General features: G+C 39.8%; 1 protein-coding gene across 6 annotated transcripts in view; it reads right to left on the minus strand.

Moving 5' to 3' along the window:
- The window catches only part of igf2bp2a (insulin-like growth factor 2 mRNA binding protein 2a), a 64,329-nt gene that overhangs the window by 29,543 nt on the left and 12,615 nt on the right, over nucleotides 1-22,171 (minus strand). For 4 of the 6 annotated variants that reach the window (XM_082509434.1, XM_082509433.1, XM_082509436.1 and 1 more), the window contains exon 3: nucleotides 1,239-1,287. In XM_082509434.1, the coding sequence (XP_082365560.1) occupies nucleotides 1,239-1,287 (49 nt within the window). Of the gene's footprint in view, nucleotides 1-1,238; nucleotides 1,288-17,618; nucleotides 17,640-17,712; nucleotides 17,889-22,171 lie in introns of those variants that run through there. The other 2 variants (XM_082509437.1, XM_082509438.1) reach the window with 2 other exon arrangements.

The raw sequence follows: 22,171 nt of genomic DNA on the forward strand, positions 1-22,171 counted from the left end.
AGAGTGACATCAGTAGAGAAGAAGGGCCGCCATTTTGAACTTTTCACTGTATTTTGCGGCAAGGAATTGTGTTTCACGTATTAAGAATAAATCACATCATTAGAATGGTTAAGCCAAGGAGCCATTGCAGCACATTCTTTTATTCACTACAGCAGCGCATCTTTGATATTTTATTTTATTTACCAGAAAACTCTTGAGATTAAGAATCTCTTGCAAAAATGCCTGGGGCAAGACAGATAGGGTTACCATTACATGTTTTTCAATGGCAGGCAGAACTGGAGCTCCTGCAGAAAACCTGTGAAAGCCTCAGGAGGACATGCAAACTTCACACAGAAAGGCCCTTGTGGGTTTGAGCCCAGGACCATGCAGATCTGAGGCAAAAGTGCTGAGGCACCATGCTGCTAAAAGTCGCCGCAGACTGACTGAATGCAGAAAAACATATCTTTTGTTTATTTTTTAAAGACATTTCATGCTGTCCACTATCTGCTTTTAAATAGCTGGGTTTCTTTTAAGTCTTCAAAAACTGTACTTTTGTTTGTATTTTATTTTTTATTTAGGTTATTATGGAAACTAATTATTTTACTCATCTGGTCCAACAGAAATGAAATAACTCTGAATGAGCCACATACAATAAAATGAGCTGCCTCTGAGCGTCTCTACTAAATTTCAGAAACAAATAGATGCCACTTGGATCACGTGTTTTCTATCAGATATTCAATTCTTTATCTATATACTAATACAAAAATACTGTGTTATTAAATGTGAATAAATTCTTTTGTACAATAAAACTGTATGCAGTACTAAAAGATTGGGGGGGGAATAAGGCAAATTGTCCTAATCTGTTCAGTAAACACAAAGCGTTTTTATCCGCTAATGTTTATAATATTAAAAACAATAAAACCCATTTAAACCACATGCCCAGAGCTGTGAGCGCAGACAGGCTGCAGATATTAAAATAAGAAAAATGACAGAGTAAAGGCTTGAAGACAGAGACTCTCACACAGAGAAAACCAACTTGGACCCCAGCAAGGTTACAGATGTCGACACACAGACGCACTGTCATCTGCACACCGACACAGACATAAGCGCGCACACAAGTACAGACATAAACACACAAACACAGGATAAAGGCTGGTGACTCATCGTCAGGAAACTGGTTTATGTGCTACCTGGTGCTGATCAACAGGGCATTACTGTCACACCAACACACACACACAGACGGAGACACACACACTGACCTCCCACTGTAGATGAGGGGGAATGTTCCGGATCTGGATCTTCCGACTCCTGCAGAGATTAAAGACACAGACGGAGAGAATTTAACAGACCCGAACCACAAACTCACATAAACTTACACACATACATACATACATACACACACACACACACACCTCTGCTGTATCAGTAGCTCAAAAGCAAAGACATAATGTAGAATCAGACCTGTACTATATTTACTCTATGTAATTTCACAGTCACTGTAAACACCCACGGCTCATTATCACCAATCAAAGGGCTGTCACAGATGTGCTGAAGGTACCGTAGGTATGTAAGGTGAGGGTGTTTATTAGACAGCAGCATGTGACTCCTGGTAACACCATCTTACAAGCACTGTGCTTACTACTCTCAACTGGAGAAGTGAAAGTATCACATGACAAGGAAAAAAACAAAAAACAAAAGAGGCGCTCAGACCACAATGATGGGTTTCCTTCGTCCTGAGTGACGTAACTAGAGCAACAGAGGGTGTGTTTTTGGTTTGGAGAACAAAGGAAACAAAAAGCACCCACATTCAGCAATAAACAAGATATTCATGTATTCCCTGAAAATTTATTCATGTGTTCTTTTACAGTTTCTCGCTCTGGTTTTCAGTTCATATCCCTTTCATTTGTATCTTCAATTTCTGTAATTTAACACTGAACCCCTGGTCTTTTTAGTTTCTTGTCAAACTATATCAGTCAACCAAGCACAGTCCATCACTGGCCGGTCCATTTGGGATCAGAGGTCCTACAAAGCACCTCCTCTGCCTCCTGTGAGCGTTTCAGCTCCAACAGCAAAGCCACACAAACCGCCTGTGACCACAGGCTGTTAACAACTACATTAACGTGAGAGAGCCCAGCTCTGCGATGAAGGCAGCTGATGAGGAGCCGGTGGAGAGAAAGCCATGCTGCTGAGAAGCATTTTGGTGGGAAAACAGGAGACACTACAACGAGTGAGACTGAAGGGCTGAGATGCAGATATGAAGTGGAGGAAGAAATGTAATGAGATGTGATAATGAGCGATAGATTTCAGTTCAGGCGGGATTGCCATGGGACCCACAAACAAACACGCACGTCGTATCAGCTTTTCTGCGCCTCGAATGCCTGTGTTCACGCACTGGCAAACATTTCTATTCTGCATTTTTCTCCTGAACCAGGCTGGGCGTAAAACACTGCAGGTCAGAATTTCCCGTCAGTGGCTGAGGAGAGGTTGGGAGCACTGCGCGGGCAGCTGGACACGAATGAATGACTCTTTTCTGATTGTCCGGAGAAACACAGTGTCACGTGTCTTCTCCCCTTTTTCTTAAAATACCAAGAAATAAATTAACAAACTGACAATACCAATTTAAGATAAGCAAAGGGGAAACGGCAGCAAAAAAGCAAACTTAATTTAAGAGTAGAACACCTTTTTATATGTATATTTAGCAATAAATCTTCCAACTATAACTTTAAAGTCTCTAAAGCGATAGACACTTCAGATACTGCCTTCATTCCGAAATAAAACAGAATGCACAAGGATAAAAAACAAACGGACAATTCCTGCTGTGTTGTACAGCACAGTGGCCTGCAAGCTTTCTGTCACTGATGGCAGTTTAAAGCAAGTGGCTTGATGAAAGATCTCTTTTGGCAGTCAATATCCAAACAAGGGTAAACCAATTAAAATCTGTCTCTACCGCTAAAACACATCACTTTTTCTAACGTTGTAAGCAAACCCGTGACATCCAAAAAGCAGCCAGTAGCTGAAAAGGATTTAAGACCAAGTCAAAACCTCAAAACAGCTCCGAATGCTGGCATCCCCAACCTGCAGAATATGGAAACTGAAAGGTCCTTTCATTCGGCGTAGTCTCCCTAAATAGTCCGTGAATTCAGAAGTACCACTTCTCTATAGCGTCTGTGCTAATTAATTATTCCAACTAATCTTGATGCCCGATGCTGAACACTTACTTTATATTAGAATGGATACTTTAGTGAATCTGATGATGGGAGAGGCTAACCCGAGCAGGACACTGGGGTAAACTTTGCAAACTCATTCTTCAACAGGAAAACGTCGCTGTAAGAAATGCACCATTTCTTTCAGCATCTCTGTCATAAGTCATTATTTAGAGCCACCTGTTTTCCTGTCAGACTGAAAGCATCCAAAGGGACATCTTGAATAAGCAGTGACACATTTGAGGTCTCACTCAGCATACACTGGATAAGCACAAGATGACTGCTTTCTGTAAAATAAAATGCTGCCTGTCTACAGTCTTCAGGTATCCTCAACTTATTTGTGTTCCCTTATTATCTGTGGATAAACCAGAGGCAGTCATCTGCTAATATCTCCTGTTTTCTTGCATTCAAGCTTGAACCCAGTGCCCTTTCTCAGCTCCTCCTTTCCCAAGTCCAAAATGAACTGCAGTAGAAGATGCAGACTGAAGTCAATGGTTACTTAATGTTTGTTGAATGTAACCAAGCTGTCTGCTGCTGGTTTGGAGCTGCCTGCCACGAGAAAAAAGAAAGCCTCTCAATTTCAGCCTTTAAATATCCGAGGGTGGCCATGTTCATTTGAAAAGCTAATATTTACTGCACCCACCTGTACGAGCTAAGGAACCGTGTCTGCACACAGGCGTGCATACTAATACTCACACGCAAGCGGTGCAGTCGAAGGAATTTTAACCTCTGAGAGAGCAGGCAGACAGAGGGGTGAGAAAGAGGGTATTCAACCCGTGCCAAAAGTTTGCATTGCTCCTAAAGATGACCCTATGATCATCAACCATTCTAGAGGAATCCTTTCACAGGTTCTCTGTTCTCCTCTGTTCTGATCTGTGCTTTCAGTTCTACCTTCAGATTTTAAAACCTTCATGTGTCTGGAGCAGAGACTCAGCTTGCTATCGGCACATATCACTTGGGTGCAAGTAAGATTAAAATAGAAGCAGCAGAGCTGCACCAATTGACTGTTTAATCTATTTGTCAACAAATATAAAATTAATCATCCATTCAAATTAATCTATCGCTAACATTGCACTAACTGATTAATTTGTACCCAAAAATGTCAAAAGTGAGACATTGATGGTTTTTCCCCCATCAAGTTATGAAAGATTAACTCCACCTTACATTAGAAACATGGCTACATGAGACTACAGCTTATGTCAATGCAAATGGGCAAAGACTGAAATTGAACTCATTTTATGGAGGCAAAAAAGAGAAGTTGGACAAGGTGTCAACATCAGTCTGGGAAAAGTTTCAACAGGAATGACACGAGATTAACACAAAACACAACCCGAAACGCAGGCTACATTTATCAAATACTGCAGGTGCTTCTGGGAGATATTGTCTATAAAATTTAGACACAACTAAAACAAGCTAGACATAACTACAGCTGGGGCTGATCTATGCAGCGTTTTTACTTTGATAAAAGTAGATTCTATAAGAGCTTATAAATTCACATGTGCAAGTATTAAAAAACAGTTACCATGCAAAACAGCCCCATGCTGTTAAAAAAAAAAAAAAAAGGCAGTTTAATGCAACATATTCTAGAAGTAACCATATTTGATACCATGGGTGACTTGATAAATATAAACTGCAAGTGAGGTGGATGACAAAGATTCTAAATTATATCATGATAGTTCAAGAAAACTTGCCATGATATTTCTGACAATATATGAAAAAATAAATGAATACCAAATTTTGTGTTTGGTATTTGCTTGCAGGCAGCAGCATTTTTAAATCTAAGTAAGGGGCATTTTCAGTCCTTCTTTTCCAGTAAGTTTCTGTCACTGATGACACACTCGTTAATCTGAAGTGTGAATTTACTGCAAAAGTAAGTCAGTTATATATCCTTTTTTCCATTAGTAGCTACTCAGGTCAACTCTACTGGGTTTTGGTTGGTGGTATACCTGCTGCTCTGTGTGTGTGTGTGTGTGTGTGTGTGTGTGTGTGTGTGTGTGTGTGTGTGTGTGTGTGTGTGTGTGTGTGTGTGTTCCAGAATCTGGGACCACAGTGTTGTTTTTGTGTAGAAATTTCCCTCTTTGCTGGATTTCAAAAATGGGGTTTTTGATTTTTATGAAGGAGATACTGTCATGAGTCATCAAGTGACGCCACTGACTTGCTAATCAGTGGCATGCAATCAGCTGACGTCAAATTTTTGGACAGCTTCACATCACTTGGAGCGTTAAAGGATTAAAAGTAGCTCCCTGCTATTACTGCTGCAATAGCAGTGAGAAAGCATTACATCCAGTGACACAGACTAAGTGAAATATAAGCACAAAAGTAGCCCAGATACCATTTTCCCTGGAAATTTTATTTAGTAAACGTATAAAATAACCATTTAACATTTTCAATTTAACAGTAGCTAAAGTGACCTAACCTTGTAACTCTTCAGAAGCTGCACAATGTTTTCTACATAGGATGTTGTATCTTTTGGTTGAGCGTTTAAACCATCCAGAGCCATGGGAGTGGCCACGATGTTGGGGTGTTGGTGTGTGTGTGTGTGTGTGTGTGAGAGAGGACTGTAAAGCTGTAAGGTACAGAGGCTTTAATATTCCATTCGTCTTGTCACATTTTAACATAGGGCTGTTCGATATAACGATATACATCGGATGACGATGTAAAAACATCTATCGTTTCATTTTACGCTATCGTTTGTTTCATGGTGTCGCAAAATAAACTGTTTACGACAATATTTTTTCATTGTTCTGATGGTCACTGTAGTGGCTATATTAATTTCTTAAAGTTCTCTCTATCTCTTATATTTAATATAACCACACTAAGGACAGACAAGCGCCTGTTTTTATGCGTCATCGTTAGCAACAACGACGGTAAAAAAATAGCGTGTCCACTTGTTTATTTTCCACATAAACCTTTCAGAATAAAGCTCAAGAGCCTGTTGAGACCTTTCAAAATAAACGGAATCACGTGAAATACTATGCAGAGTGTTTACGGATGAGAAGCAAAAAATAGCCATCAGGTGCTAAAAAATAAACCTTAGACTCAAACGTTAGAACAGGCTTTTCCCCGCAGCACGCTGTGTAATAAATACTCAGAAAGAAAACGGCGGCCGTTACAACTTATGTCTAAAAATGTATAGTTTCATGCATCGGTCAAAACACTCAACTCCAGGTACACGACACCTAGCTGGAAACACTTCACGCAAGTCAAGCTGCCCGAGATTCACTGAACTTTCAGAAAATGTTTGTGATTTATATCATTATCGGGACGATAGATGTCTTATATCAGGATATGAGATTTTGGTCATATCGCACAGCCCTATTCTAACATACCTCTTAAAAAAATAAAATAAAAATATGCCAGTCTTGCAACTACCAGACCCTGTAGTTGCACACAAGAATACACAGGGCACACATGTCAGGCACCCATACGGGTGGGCAAATTCATTATGAAATCATAAAAAAAGCATGCCAATCTTGCTACTATGAGGTCTCTTAAGACACAGCAGTCAAGGTAATATTTTACCAACATCATATTTTACTGGGCCCAAAAGCAAAATCTGCACAGCTTACAACACAGTGAAATGCCCTTTTGCAGCAAAGGAAGTAGTGTGAAATTACTGCTTAATGATAATGTTAAAGTGCTCAGCAGCAGCTCATAATGGACCAGAACGTTATCGTCGTATCATCAGCGCTCAGAGATTTAGGCAGTAAATTTCCTCATGTCGGGCACCGATGTCCAAATTTTTCAAGATAACCTGTGAAGACACCTTAGGGACAGGTGTGTGAGCCTGTTTTGCATCATGGTGATTCACAACCATGTTTATAATCACAAACTAGAGAATGATCACTTGGATGGAGCCAACAGAGACAAATCCAGGTTTTTACGGAATTCAAGCTTATCAATCTGCTGGTCTTCTGATGTGCCCTCTTTTATGGCCTAGTACCTAGTGATAGGTATTGGCCAAAAGCTAATTTAGAAAAAAAAATGCACCATTGTAGCCATTGGTTACTAGTATGCAACCTCATTTGACCATGATGCGTGGCATTATTTAGAGAAGAGAAAAGAATTATTATCGATTTCTTCTACTTATTTATGAAAACATCCTACAGACTTTTAAGTTCAAGTTCACTTTGCAAACTTTAACACTAAACAATTTGTCCAAGGGGAACCATGATGTGACATGCTGCAACAACCCCAGCACCTTGTATGTTTTGTTTTTCCATGTATTACAGCCCTGTAACCAACTGCTTATAGCATTTCTTTTCTACTGTGTAACCACATCAGTCATTTCCATCTAGCATTTGCTCTTCCTGTCCTATGGACTGCAACAAGTGACCGCTCCAGCCACACTTTGTCAACGTATTAGTTTACTTTTGAGTCACACGTGTATCAAGTGGTGAAAAACATGCATTGTTTCCACATTTAGCAGAAATAGTTTTCTTGCATGTTTTGCAAAGTACTGTGCTGATTCTAAGTTGCTGAGTAGTTCACTTTTTAAATACTAAATCACCACTGGAGGCTCTTGCCCTCAGACATGCTTGGGCTTCCCTCGTTGTTTGAGTCACTGAATCTAAATGGATGGTGTTCCTATATCATTGATACTGTGATATGACACTTTTATATCATGTAAACTGACATGACAGGCACGGACCTAACTGTATGTCAGAAGAAATATTTCATATGAAACAAATTTTCTTTATGTTCCTAACACATGTGCTTTTCAAAATGTCCTCCACGCTCACTCAGCATGCACAGTGCAGATTTCAATTTATCATAATCTCAGTGTACTTTGTTCCTAACCCCCAAAAATCAAACTCACTTATGTCATTAGAAACACACTACAACACGATAAGTTTTGCTTTTTTTCCCCAAGGCCTCTTTTGGAATTTCGGCTGAGGGGGAAACCTTTTTTCCTTCCTTTTTTTTCCCCTCTACACAGAAACTCACGAGTGAATAATTAAACGTTTCCTTCTCTGCTAAAGGTTTCTTTCTAATGAGATCTTTAAGAGCCTTGTTTACCTTTCTCACCCTGTTCTGTGTGGATGCCCAGGCTGTCAGAGACGCCTCACAAGGCATGCTGTCCTGCGCCCAGCAGGGTGGCTCGCTCTGGACGAATAAAAAGGCATCTCAAATAGTCTTTCATTCCGGAGCACGCTGCCTCACAAAACGCACACAAACACCTCTGCACACTCACTCACTGCTACTGCAGTCCTCACATAATTGTTTGCAACATTCACCTGAATGATAAATGTGTTGGGAGTTTTTTCTCCATTTAACTGTCATTCCCCTCTTTCCAGCATCCATTTAGCTGTCAACACCGGCTGATTGTCAGTGCAAACATGTCATATTACAAAGTCCTCACCACTGTTTCACAACAGCTTAGGAACATATTTACTGCTTAATGCTTAAGGAGATAATCTCTTCTCTGGGATAAGATAAACAATATTGCCGAACCTATTTTCTGTCAGAAAACAGAAAACAACTCTCTAACAAAACAGTTCAGTTGCTAGCAAAAGGCTCTATTAGCAACTGACGGCCATGCTTGAGGATATAACGCACACACACACAGGAAGTTCACAGCATCTAGAAACAGCTTGACGGAAGACTTCATATTTTCATGCGAGTGATGGCTTCACAAAATGAAAGATGACCCGGCCTCCATCACATCAGCTGTACTATGCAGATAAAATAGGAAATGAAAAACTGTGCGGTCGTAAATCACACTGGAGGCATGTGATTACGCACCTATTACATGCTCATGTTACTAATGCAGTGATATATACTGTGCAGGCAACACTAATGTCTCAGTTTCTTTTATGTATGGTAGTGCAGTGCTGAGTGCAGCATAATGTGATCAGCGAACAATCAGCTGCATTTACAGCTGCCAGCGCATGTATGCGAGTGGCTGTTGCTCTTACATCTTCAGTCTGGACTGATTTTACGGTAAATGCAAGTCTGCACTGACAGTTTTCATTTACGCCGAGACTAGTGGTGAAACAGTATATGGCTCAGTTTGGGTGGGTTGGTCAAAAAGCCCAGTGGTCCTTAGACACCAAGGGGATGCAGCGGATTCATCTAATCTGAATTAACCCACTTTCTGGTTTTGACCCTTAAGCTCCTAAACGCCCTGAAATCTCAGAGAAGGCGCAACAAGTCAACAATATTCGGGACACCCTTCAGAGTGGAAGACGTCCCCCCGCTTCTCCTTTCAAACTCTGTTGGCACTCCCACAGTGGCCCACTCTCTGCTGCTGGATTAAGACGCTGCTCAGACCATTTCTGTTTAGTGCTCCTAAGTGCTTCTCTAAGTCCCATCCAATTGTTGTGGAGCAGAGATAACAGGATTTGTATGAGAGTGGTGTCTATACGTTGTTACCGTCCTCTAGCCACAAAGATTTGTTCCTGCTTTTCCACCCACAAGGACAAACAGACTCTAAAGCAAAACATAAACAGGACATCACACAAACCTATGACGCTGTTCGACAAAATTTTTCCATTTCTGCACACTGGTTTGAGTTTGTATATTGGGTTGTGTGAGCTCTGTCAGGACACATCTAAGAGCACAGAACAAATATAATATATTGGAGATAATGGCTGTACAAGGCAATTTGAAAAAGAAATGTGGCATTGAGTTTTCTGACTCAGCAATCTTCCAATTATTTTCCAGAAATTCTGAGAAGAATGTGCAATTTTGCAGTCATTGGAGAGGTAAGAAATAAGCAGTGACAGTGCAAAATATGGGATTTATCAACATCAACAAAAAACAACTGCACAAACAAATGTATGGTAAATAAATCTATTCTTGGGTTTTAAACTCCTATAAGGACATTCATATTTTTGATACATATCAAATAATTATTAACTCTATCCAGCGAATTTCTTGGGAAGAAATTTCCTGGAATCATTTCAGAATCATTTCCTAATTTCTTAGGAAATGATTCTGAATTAATGACTATTTAATAATATCTGAGTTGAAATGGTTTATGGTTGGGCACTGGTGCAGCTGTGGTTCATTTTCTTCTTTCCTAGTGGAGGAGGCGCATGAAAAGAACGACACTGCAATGACTTTAGTTTGCAATTTACAAACCATTATCAGATGTCAAGACTGAAGCACAATATAATCATAACCAATAGACAATCAGCAAAACCACTGCCTGTAAGAATCAAAGGAGGGCAAAAAGCCCTCTGTTTTTTGCTTTCCATATTAGTTATAGATAATCAGTACCCTACAGTCTCATACAGTTAGATATAAAATACATCTTTGAACCTATTTTAAAGTATTTTTGGAGACATGCAGCCCTGAAAATGAAACATAACTTGCCACTGTAATTTACTCTTAAAATGGACTGATTATGCTCATTTCCACCTCCATGTTTTTAATCCCAGGACTCCACCAAAGTAGTTCTAAATTATTTACAGTTTGAAAAATAGATCCTTTTTTGACCTTATATAGAGCCTAACAACCTGTCGATCACAGATCATTAGCAACAGTTAGACCCGCCCCTTCTCGTCAAATCCAACTTTTTGTAACTGAGATGGCAATGGCAGAAATCCTCTTTTTAAGATTTCAAAAACGTATGGGTAATATCACAGTAGCTACATATACTTTTGATACCATCTATGAAGAGAACGTAGAAAAAAAAAACCTGTAAAAGATATACATTTACCACATACCAAGACTATACTTGTGCATTCTAATTTAGAAAAAGCAAGAAAATTCAACTGAACTTCACAATGGGAAAAAGCTCATTTTAAGACACATCCTAATAAACCCCTAAAAGGCTGCACAGCATTTTCAAGCATAACGGAAGAAACATTTTCTGGGTGAGCCATTTTGTTCACAGAGTCACAGATCTAGGGGTGCCTGACACGACCATATAAGCAGCTGACGTCAACCTAGCCCAAAAACAGGGAACAGGAAAAGAAGAAGTAGAAGGAGAAAAAAAAATTTGAAAACTAAGTGTTTACAGCAGTCTGCAACCTAATGGGGATTACTTGTACGCAGGCTTGAAATTTTGGCCGTATTAAATATAAGCATCCATCATTTCCAGTTATGGCAAAAACTGAGGACTGTTCAGTGGTGGGCAGATAATGTACTGTCAGAGCTTGTTCGGTGAAAACTGCTTGGCCAGATAAAAACGTCATTATAAGCAATGAGAAGACCAAACCAGTGAGCTGAAAGGCACTGAAATGCTCTATACGACTGAGGAAAACTGCAGGGTCAAGTTAGATTTCGATCAGTTTATGACTATAAGACACTTCTTTGACAACATACGTCTCACACCTACATGGACAGGTTTCACAGGGTAAAAACACAGTCATATTGTAAAGAAACAAAATGCTTGTTGTTTTTTGACTAAACGTATAGTGACATATCAAATATATTGAAGGGTGTTACAGTCAACGTCTTCTGCACATGCAGCTTCACTTAATGGTGTTTATCCCTCCAGTATATCCCATGATCATCAGGTAGAAAACAGGCAGTTGGTCTCCCCTTTTCCATTGTTCCCTAACTACATATTTTTCACACTGATGCTGCAGAGTGAACAAAGCTGCTGCTCCACGGTAGTGCTAACCACCTCATCTCGGTATGTAGCACTCAGGTGCCTGCTTCAGTTCCCCTCCCAGACCTCGTGGGGCGAGAACTCATCAGAATGCAGCAGGCTTACCTGCCTGCCCGTTTCTCTTCACGCATTAGTTTTCACCGTGGCAGGGAGGCACAGGCCGAAAGGCATGCAGGTAGGCGCATGCGGCTCAGATGGAAGCCACAGCCTTCCTGTTGACATTTGCTGTTGACGCTCACTCGGCTGGTTAATAGAAAGATGTAAATAAGGCAACACTGCGTGTTGTTCCTCGTCATTTACATGTACGTAGGGACATTTCAAGATTAACTGCTGAACCAAGCAGTGACTCTGGGTTATATAATGAGATAATTACAAATGATTCAACAGATTTCAGTGATTCAGGTAAAACACAGCGTTCATGTCTGAGGCCCTATTGTAGTGAAAGCTGGCAGTCCAAAGTCATTAACTTTTCTGCCTGTACAATACAGGTAAGCTTGAAGATAAGCAAACTGCAGTTTGACTACAATAAAAGAAAAAAGAAAAAAAATGAATGAATGTTTACAATACCACCGGTTCACCTCTTGTTATTCCAAAAGTTATTTGCACAGTGTTGCAGATATAAAAATCATTTTCAGCTCTCAGGTGTAATCATCACAAATTAATTTTATTTTTTTTAGTCAGAGCTACAATGCCACAGGGTGCCCAGCTGACACAAAACGCATTTTCTCCCGTCATGCCTGCTAAGCCAATGAAATGAGTATTTTTTAAAAAAATGTTTCATTTGCCCATAACTGTAGCATAATTCATTTCTATTTAAATGACAATGGTTTGCTTCAAACAAAGCGACGGAGCACTTCATAATGACTGTAAAGTACATTCACACACCTTAAATCAAACACATTTTTATTACTATATAAACACTTGTTTTGCTAAATTTATTTTTGAGCAGGTGGGAAACTGACAAATGGCAATAACATGTCAGAGTTGTTTTAGGCCTTAAAATCTATTCTCTTAAGAGCTTAATAAATAAAAACAGTGTAATAAAAATTTTAAATTTCACAATTGGAAAAAGAAAAACCACAGCAAAGTGACTGTTGGTCAGACAAAACTTTGAGCTGTGAGTTTCACTATTTACTGTGCAGGGTGTGGGCCAGCACACAGGCTGGACTTAAAATGTCCCTCCGCATTAGGGAAATAGACATATTTACGACATTTCTTTAGCGCATAAGCTACAACTTTAACTAAATTCACTATATTAGCCTACAAGCACTTTTTCAAATTTAAGTCATATTGCTGATATATTACACTTATTTTAAGGTTCTACTGTGAATTATCAGGATTAATTATCTTTATTTATTCCAATACAGGTAGAGATGTATGTATGTCCCTGCAGTGTAGCGCCAATAAATGTGTGTCACAAATTTATTTTGAAAGGGAAAGAAAGTCTATTTTGGACACTTAAAGTGAAGAAAAAAAAAAACGTGAAAAAAGCAGGCAAGCACAACAAGAGGAAAGATCCAAGAAGAGATTACAAGTTTTTTAGACTAATGTAGCAAATTTAGGAGGAAAAAAATGTCTATTTTTCCCATCAAGGAGAATACCCTTTCAATAACAATAAAGAGAAATATGATGTCAATAAAATAACATGTAATAACTAATCTTACCATTAACCTCCTAGAACCTGGCATCCACATATGTGGACATCACATTTTGAGACGTCTAGACCAAAATACTTAATTTTTCTCTACAAGAGCCTAGAGCTGGGCGATAGAACGATAACGATATGTATCGCGATATAACTTTTACTCGATAGAGAAATTAAGCTATCGCGATAGACCTCGCCGCTCTTGTCCTCTTAAAAAAAATAAATAAATATTAAAAAAAAAAGGTCAGCCAATCCAAATCAAGTAGCGCAGAGCCGAACCAATCACAGCCGCAGCGTCACGTCGCGTGACTTGTTACGTACAGCACAAGTGCCAAGCCGCACGTGTGTTTGTTTGGGAAGCAGCCAGCGGGTAATGGAGCCAGCGCATAATGGAGGAAATGAGTGTGCCGACTAGAAAAATCAACCGAGCGTGACCGAAGAGAAAACAGATGACGGTTCCAATGCCGGAGAGATTGTCGAACGGAAGAGCCATAGAAGTTCCGTAGTGTGAAGGTATTTCGGCTATTTCAAGTCTGACAAAAAACAGAGTAGCGTTCACTGTAAATTGTGCCGAAAGCAAGTCTGGAAATACAATAAACTGGTGCATGCGTCACACTGTGCGCTACGTTATTGTTTCGGTGAAATGAATTTCTACAATACTGTTACTGTTAATTCTACTCTCTGCAGTGTTTAAATGCTTACATATACACACAGTTACTGTCCGTCCACACATACGACTCTGTTCTGCTTCTATGCCCCAGCTTTGTTTACTTTTTCCCACCGAGGCTTCTAGACTTCTGATTGGCCAACATTTCTGCACGGTTAGGAATCTAGCGCCACCTGCTGCTTTGGCATGTTCATAGCAGCGTTTTCCTTCATTTCTGCCTTTATGTGTGGACGGGATTATTTTTTAAAACGAAAACGGAAAATCTCCGTTTTCAAAAATACCCGTGTACGTGTGGACGTAGCCTCAGTCTCTGACTGGAAGCGCTAATTCGTCATTCGGCTTTTGTCAGACTAAAGTAACTGTTAAAACTGTTTGAAAAGCTAAGCTATACAACAAGGAGAGATTGAGAATTTCCTTTTAGTTCTCAGTTTATTTGATATTGACAAAAGTTAATCAGTTTTGTCTGTTCTTCTGTAAAACAAACTAAGATTTATTTTTAGAATTAATACTTTGTTTCTAAGTGGAATTGACAATTTAGTCTGTTTCATTTGTTCTATTTTGAAACTTAAACGCTTTAGCGGCTGCCTTTTGTGTAGTTTGCAATATTTGCCTTTATTTATCTGAAAAAGTCTCATGTTCCTTAAGTACATCTACCCTGTTGAACTTATGGGAAATAAATATTTAAATAAAAACAAGCTGCTGATTATTTCACATTTTACTTGTGAGCAACGGCACATTTAAATCTTACAAATATAGTTATTTGGCTTATATCGTGATAGATATCGTTATCGCCTGAAATGAAAAAAACATATCGTGATATGAAAAAATCTCATATCGCCCAGCTCTACAAGAGCCTGATATCCACTTACGAGGACATTATACTGCCACTGTTCTATCAAAATTTGAAACAAATGTACTTATGCGTGGATCTCATTTTTTCACAAAAACAAAACTTAAGTAAAAAATAAAAAAAAAAATCTGGTAACTCTTTGTTTTTACATTCTTTAGGCCCCAATCAACCAAAATAGCAACGAAAAATTAAAAATGCATGCCATGAAAGAGGTCGGGTCTTAGGAAGTTAAGGCTTCAGCAGGCATGTTGCCAAGACTCTGATTACGTATCGACTAGAGTAATTTGAACCAGGCCTTGTAATTACAGAAGTTTTCAAAATTAAAGCTTCTATTGATAACACGCAGACAAATGTTTGTGTAAAAATGAAGGAAACATAACTAATCTATCACTGTTACTGTGTGATTTTGTGCGTGGTGAGGACCAATATAGGTCATCCATTCACTTAAACACAGAAATTCAAAGTGTAATTAAATACCTTCTTATTCAAATGATTATTGTCATATAGAAGAGAGAAGGAGTGGGAGAAAGAAAGAGGCTGTCGGGTGAGCTACACTAACTGGTATCAACAGAGAGCGAGAGAGACAGCAGCGCACTGCGCTGTAAATTCATTAACTTCTCTCAAGAGAAACCGCCTAAGCTTTCAAGGAGAAAATACAACAGGCACAAATTTTCAGCTAACTCCCGTCTTCTCTATTGTTCAAGGTTTTTCTACTTTCAATAGAAAAGGTAGCTATCTGCTGCACTAAGTGACTTCATCCTCACTCTAGCCCATTACATGTTTTTTTTTTCCTGCAGAGGCAGAACCTGACGTAATATCCCTACTGTTTAAAAATAATAATAACGTGAAAGTCTAAATATAAATGCAAGAAAAACCACATCCATTAATTACAGGTGACCTACTTCTTAACAACTCTCGAGATAAAATGTTTTGTTGTGTTTTTCCACTGAGGCTTCTGGTGTAAAAAAATCTCAAACAGTATGAGAAAACCATCCAGGCTCAGTGTACCTAAAAACCCCTGAAGCCCTAGAACATCAAGCTCAAGTCAGGAGGTATGGGATCCACATCAGTACACAATGCATTAAAAAAAAAGATAAAGAAAGTTTCTTCGTCTCTTGAACAACTGCTCTTAATCGTGACATGCATGCTCCAAACAAATAGGTATCTGTCAGCGTGACATAGGCCATTTATGCTTTCAGAAAGGAAAACAAATTCATATTTATTTTAACTACTTCAAATAAAAGCTGATGAAAAAAAATCCTCGGTTGCTTGTTGTTAAAGGTGGGGCCCTAACCCCTTAGATCCACCTAAAATACTGCTGTAGAGCCTCGGCAACATAGAAACACACTAGGAAAACAGTCAACAACATCCTGGCAACCATAGATCACTAAAGAAAAATGTTTATTCCCTGAGCACTTGAAAACGTACGCTGCACACCGGAAACAGAGAATGGCCACCTTCTGTAATACATTTCAAAGGGTGCAACATTTTGAAAGAGTAGATACCTGATTTCCTGTGTGTGAGACACTTTTCACACTTTCACTACCACAGCGCAGTCGATGAGTGGCTGCCAGCAACCGCTCGCACACCAATCTGCGAATACGCATTCGTCCCTAGCAACCACAGGTTGCCAGGCCTGCCTGAGGCCAGCAGACAAACTACAAAGAAGATTAACAGCACTGGTGTAAGGGACTGTTTACAAAGCACAACACTAAAAAACAAACACATTCTGGTATAAATTCACTCACATACAGTGGGGTTTTTTCCCCTCACCAAAAGCATTTTACACATTTGTGATATCCTGCCGATGGTACTGCCATACAATGTGTAAATGTGCTTCCAAGCCTTTTTTTTTCTTTAAATTTAAACTATTAAATTTCAATGTACAATAATGGGACTAGAGAGAATTGGAGGGAAAATTATTTACAGTAGATGTCTATTAGAAAGTGCAGTAACTAAATTTAAGGAAGGGCCTCCATTCTTATTTCCTTCAATGCAATGTTCAAGCACAATGGAGGACCCCTACATTCTGGTGACACTCCAGGAGACGTTATTACTGAATTTAATAAATGTAATACGTATGTATCAACTTTTTTAAATAAATGGTAAACTTACCCTGAATGAATATACATTTGGAGGAAAAATGTGCCTTTAATCTGACTTTTTTTAACCATTGGCCTTAAGTGCACTAATAATACAACCCTTTTTGTTTTTAAGATAACACAAACAAATGTTGTGCTAACATTTAAAAAGAAAAAAAATGTAAACATGTTCTTTACATGTAAAAACAGCCTACTAGATTTAAATGAACTCAAGGCCTCTGAACACAAAGACTTTCCGCGCAGCCGCCATCTTACCTTCCATTGATTTTCCTTTTTAAATACTTATCTCAGATAACTTTCATTTCAACGGTCACCAGGAAATGGGAACTGTATGTTTAGTAACACTAGAAAAATATGATAAAGCAAGCCTAAAACTCTTTATCCACGTCGCCTCAAAAATACCGTTTTAAAGAGCTTATTTGTTTTTAAAAAACCGGAAGCTCGACCACCCTTTGTCTGGGAATTAGTGCCACGTATCTCTTCTGTAATGTCTCTGGTGGAATAAAGAAGTTTAAATTATTCAAAGAAAAAAAAAAAGTTAAAAGAACCAGACCTGTTTTAACTGACCAGGCTTTACATAAAACGTTCAGTTGATATCTGCTGACTTACATTCACTAATTACTGTAAGCTAAACCATTCATAGTTAACGAGGTAAACACAATACAGGCTAGCGCTCTTTTCTTGCTAATGTGCCTTACGTTACCTTTTTTTCCTCATGCTGAGAGAAGCTGCTGTTTCTTGTTTGTGCTCACAATTTTCCATGTAGAAACCTAGCAACAACAAACGTTGGGGGTCTGAAGAGCTTCTAGACACGACTGCGAGGTCGCTACCAAGCGCTGACCAATGAGGAATGTTTGAGTCCGTCCCACATCATTTCCGGTTTCACACACACTCTCTATTCCCACTTTCGTATCAAATCCCTACTGTACTGAGTAATAAAGGAGAAAACATCCAGAAAACATAACATAAACAGCTGCTCTTAAGGGAATAGTATTCTATTAGCCTATATTAGTCTCCCAAATTAATACATATAAATCTAATTTTCAAACTGTTGTTATACTTGAATGGGATGGTAGGGACTGCAGGATTCCCATGTGAAAAAAAAAAAAAAAGTAAAATAAGGTCTTAAAATCTCTTCTATTTTGTGTGTATATATTAGCATTACGAGCTTCCAAAGGTTTATGGCTCAAACGAGGAGCCACCTATTTACCTGTATTTTGCAAATCCAAATTATTATAACATAAGATAATCAGTAAAAAAAGATGTACATTTTTTTTCCTCAAAAACTTCTAGAATTATATTTATTTCTAAAGTTAAATACTGGACACAGACTTCTGCTGCACTGAAAAGTAATTTCTCTGTGCTAATTTAAAAAAAAGAAGTTAATTGTGTAAATTGCATGGCTGCCAAACTTGCTGTGATTTCACAGATCACGCTCACGGGAATGAGTGTTACACTCATAACTAAGCGTATAGGCTAATTCACGAGGGACGTGGAGCATTATGTGTAATCCTGTTCAAAAAGTAATTTCTGGTAATCACGCAAAATGCAGAAAACATTCAATCAGCTGCAATTACAGCATTTACATTTTAATGCGTTGGGGCTCAAACCACTTCCTTCACCACTGAGCCACAAGCAACAGAACAAAAAGGGAGGGGGGGGGGGAAGGAAGAATAATAAACAGAAAGATAATTCAAGAGTGCTCCTCATGTGCCGTCCTGTCCTGTGCACATCAAATGCCTGCCGGCTCCTCCAGAAACCGAGGACCCTTCTGTCCCCGTCACAAAGCACAAAGTCAGCACAGTCAGTGACAGACATACAGCCAGACAACGGGGACACACATGCACATCCAAAACACATTAATGTACAGTATAGCGGACTAGTTTGTCTACTCCTCTCTACATGCACACACTGATGCATTTCCTGTGTCTGCCTCTCACACACCTCAGTGCCTACAGCTACTGACAGGTGGATACCAGCTCATACTGCGGCGGTGCAGTGTGTGGGTCCGCTGCTAGCTGCTCCTCATGGCTGCTTCTGTTGCTTTATGTTGAGTTGTGCAGCTTGTTCCTGAGGTCTCATCCTTTAATCTGCCAACCATAAGGTATTATACCGTAGCTGGAAGGCTCAGCGCGTCTGCCATAGGTGTAGGTCCCAGGATCAATAACACATGCACACCACTCAACATTACGCAAGCCCTCAAACTGTTCCTGCTTTCTGTCTGCTGCTCTCTCTACAGTCTGTCTCTCAACGTCTCCGTCTTACTTCTCCCTCCAGCTCCCTCTGGAGAGCAAGCTTTACTTGTTCACACACACTTGAATGCACTGCCCCCCACCTCCCCCACCTCCATCTGCAGGGAAGTTCCTAACAGAGAGCGAAAATACGCACGGTAACTAGCAGGAGGTGAGTGAAGATTCATCCTCTGGGAAACAGAAACCCTGCACGTCTGGTCAATGAGCAACATCTTTCAAAACACCCCTGCCAGTCGCAGCTGCCGTCACTGTGGAGTCCTTAATCTCCAAACATCGGCACAACGCAGCTTTTGGAAAGAGTGTGTTCTCAAACACCGGGTCAGGAAATCACCGCCAAATTGGGGGAAATATTTATTAACGATGCCTCGGTCGCCATGTTTATTTTAAAATTTGGTGGGTTAACTTTATTTTAAGCCTACTTTGTATATTTATACAGGTTTACACCTATTCTTTTGCAGTCTTCCTTCTCACCTTTATTACAGTTTAGACTAATTAAATTAAAGAAGCAACACCTGACCTTTAATCCTGCAGTATTTAAGTGCTTATTTAAAAAGCCGCAAATATCGGAAATAATAATTCATTTAAGAGTTGGACAGAAATAAAAGCAGTTAAACATTAATTAATCAATAAATATTCAGCTGATTGTTGAAACATTTATTTTTTTTAGCGCCTTTAATAAATGCAAAGTCCCAGCAGTTTTAGGAATGCAAGAAAAACAAAAATAATAATAAAATAACAAGCACACATTAAAAGTAAATTCCTTTGCTTGCATTTGACAAGAGCAAACTTAAAGTAAACTTTCCACGAATGTGACACCTTTTTAAAAATAACAATGCTAGTGAAGAATACGAAAAAGATCCAGTGACAAGTAGGAACAGTAGGATATTAAATTAGCTGCTGACTTGCAGCAATTTTACATAACTGGGTAAAATGCAGTAACGGTGATAAGCCATCAGGAGATTAAGAAGGAGGTGGGATTATGTACAGTACATAGGACGCACTCGTGCGTGCCGGTTTAAGGTTAAAATAACGTGAACAGGCCGCTCTATTTAGAAGAGGGAGTGTGTGGAGGGGCAGCAGCGTGAAGGAGAAAGAGGCGCTCATCAACCCCTCTGTTTTCCTCACTGTCCTCTACGGGGGAAAAGAGCAGCTTTTAAGGTTTATGGCCATCCGGCTCCACGAGGGGGTGGAGTCAAATGGATTAGAGCCTCCGATACATTAATTACATTATAGTGCTCCTCCCAAAACCTTAGATCATCTTGTGTCACGTGACTCACAAGTGGCTGAAGTGGCATTATCCCTGTCAGACTTTAATCCTGCGGCTAAAATGGCTCCAAATCCTGATCTGCTCTGTGAAATGAAGTGGGGGGCTCGACAGGAAGCGCACAGGAAATAGAAAGGATTCAGAGCTACGTGTGCTTCAGCGTGAGGAGCAGTTGATTTGGGTGAGGAAGGAGGAGTTTGGCAGATGCCTGCACACTGTGTGGGAATGTAGTATATAGACTAATTCAATTATGGAAGCTGCTGACAGGGATACCGGCCCTGATCGATAACCAATAAATACTTGTGTAAATATCCTAGGATGACATCGATACCTCGGGTTAGAAAGCCGATCTGCACAACAGCGGGTAGCGGGTGGAAATGCCTATTTACGTGGATAGCATTTAAAGTGAGACAGAGAAGGCGAGAGAGAGTTATTGGCGATTGTGAAAAAGCCTGAGGGAAAGGTTTGTTGTTCTAGTCTCTTATATATGGGACTAGAAGGAGCTCAGTGGAGTCTAAACGTCTGCCAAGCTGCAGCAACTCTTCAACGCGCATGAAGTTGCGGCCCGAGTAGCAGTTTATGTTTCTTTACTGTTTGCTTTCCAGGTTTGATTATGTAACAAACTGCTACAACTTGCAAACGCAGCAACACAAAAACAGGATATATTGTATACAAGGGTCAGACTTCTGCCAAATCTAATGTGCAGTTTTACTTAAAGACAATCACAGGCTGAAAATAACCCCCTTTAAAGATCTGCATTTCTTAGATCCACCTGAGTTGCAACCAAAGTATTAATAACAATGACAGGCAAGCAGGATGTCAAAGTCCACTCATTTAACAACTGTTTCTAGTCGCACTCGAGTTTACGCCACTCCTCCACAGAAACACCAAAACAAATCTGCAAGTATTTACAGGCCGGCTGCTTTCATCATTCCTGGCAGAAAACAAACGAGCCTGGTTCCCCTCTTTAACAAACACCCTGTCTAAGTTGAAGGGGTTATTAGGAGTGAAGGCTGTTCTGAAAAACGGGCTGCCAGTTCTTCAAGACAACCACAACAACTGCCCTGAAAAGCACCATCTCGGTGTGAAGGCCCTGGCGGATTCGAGCTTGTGACAGCCACATAATGGTAATGGGATCATTCGTCATGACCAGACCTCACATCTGCAGCGGTGGATTGTATTTTACAACAACGAGCGAAAAGACGGCAAAAGCAAATAAAACTGCATTTTTTTCCCCTCAGCGGCATTTCTGTGATTTGATCAAATCAGGGTCCATCTGTGTGTGTGTGTCTGTGTGTGTGACTGTGTGAGAGAGAGAGAACCTGGCTTATGAATCCTACATAGGCATACGCCATCTTTAATAATGTACCATAATAAAGGAGGAAACTGTAACTGTGATACCGTAAATGCTTCACCAATGCCCGGGGTGCGTGTCTCGGTGCTTCTATCAAAGGGTACGACAATTGCGCTTGACAAAAGGAAGAACAAACACAAGTCCCTTCTAATTACACTTGTGTCATCTTCAGTGGCTCCACATCTGCACCACCACTGTCTCTTCATCAACAATCTACCCTCTGAAGCTTGTCACTCTATTTCCCTGTAATTTATCGTCCCGCAACGTTAAGCGACCGGAAACCTCCCAGCCT

The sequence above is a fragment of the Aulonocara stuartgranti genome, assembly GCF_965226115.1.
Source record: "Aulonocara stuartgranti genome assembly, chromosome: 16".
Taxonomy (NCBI): Eukaryota; Metazoa; Chordata; class Actinopteri; order Cichliformes; family Cichlidae; genus Aulonocara; species Aulonocara stuartgranti.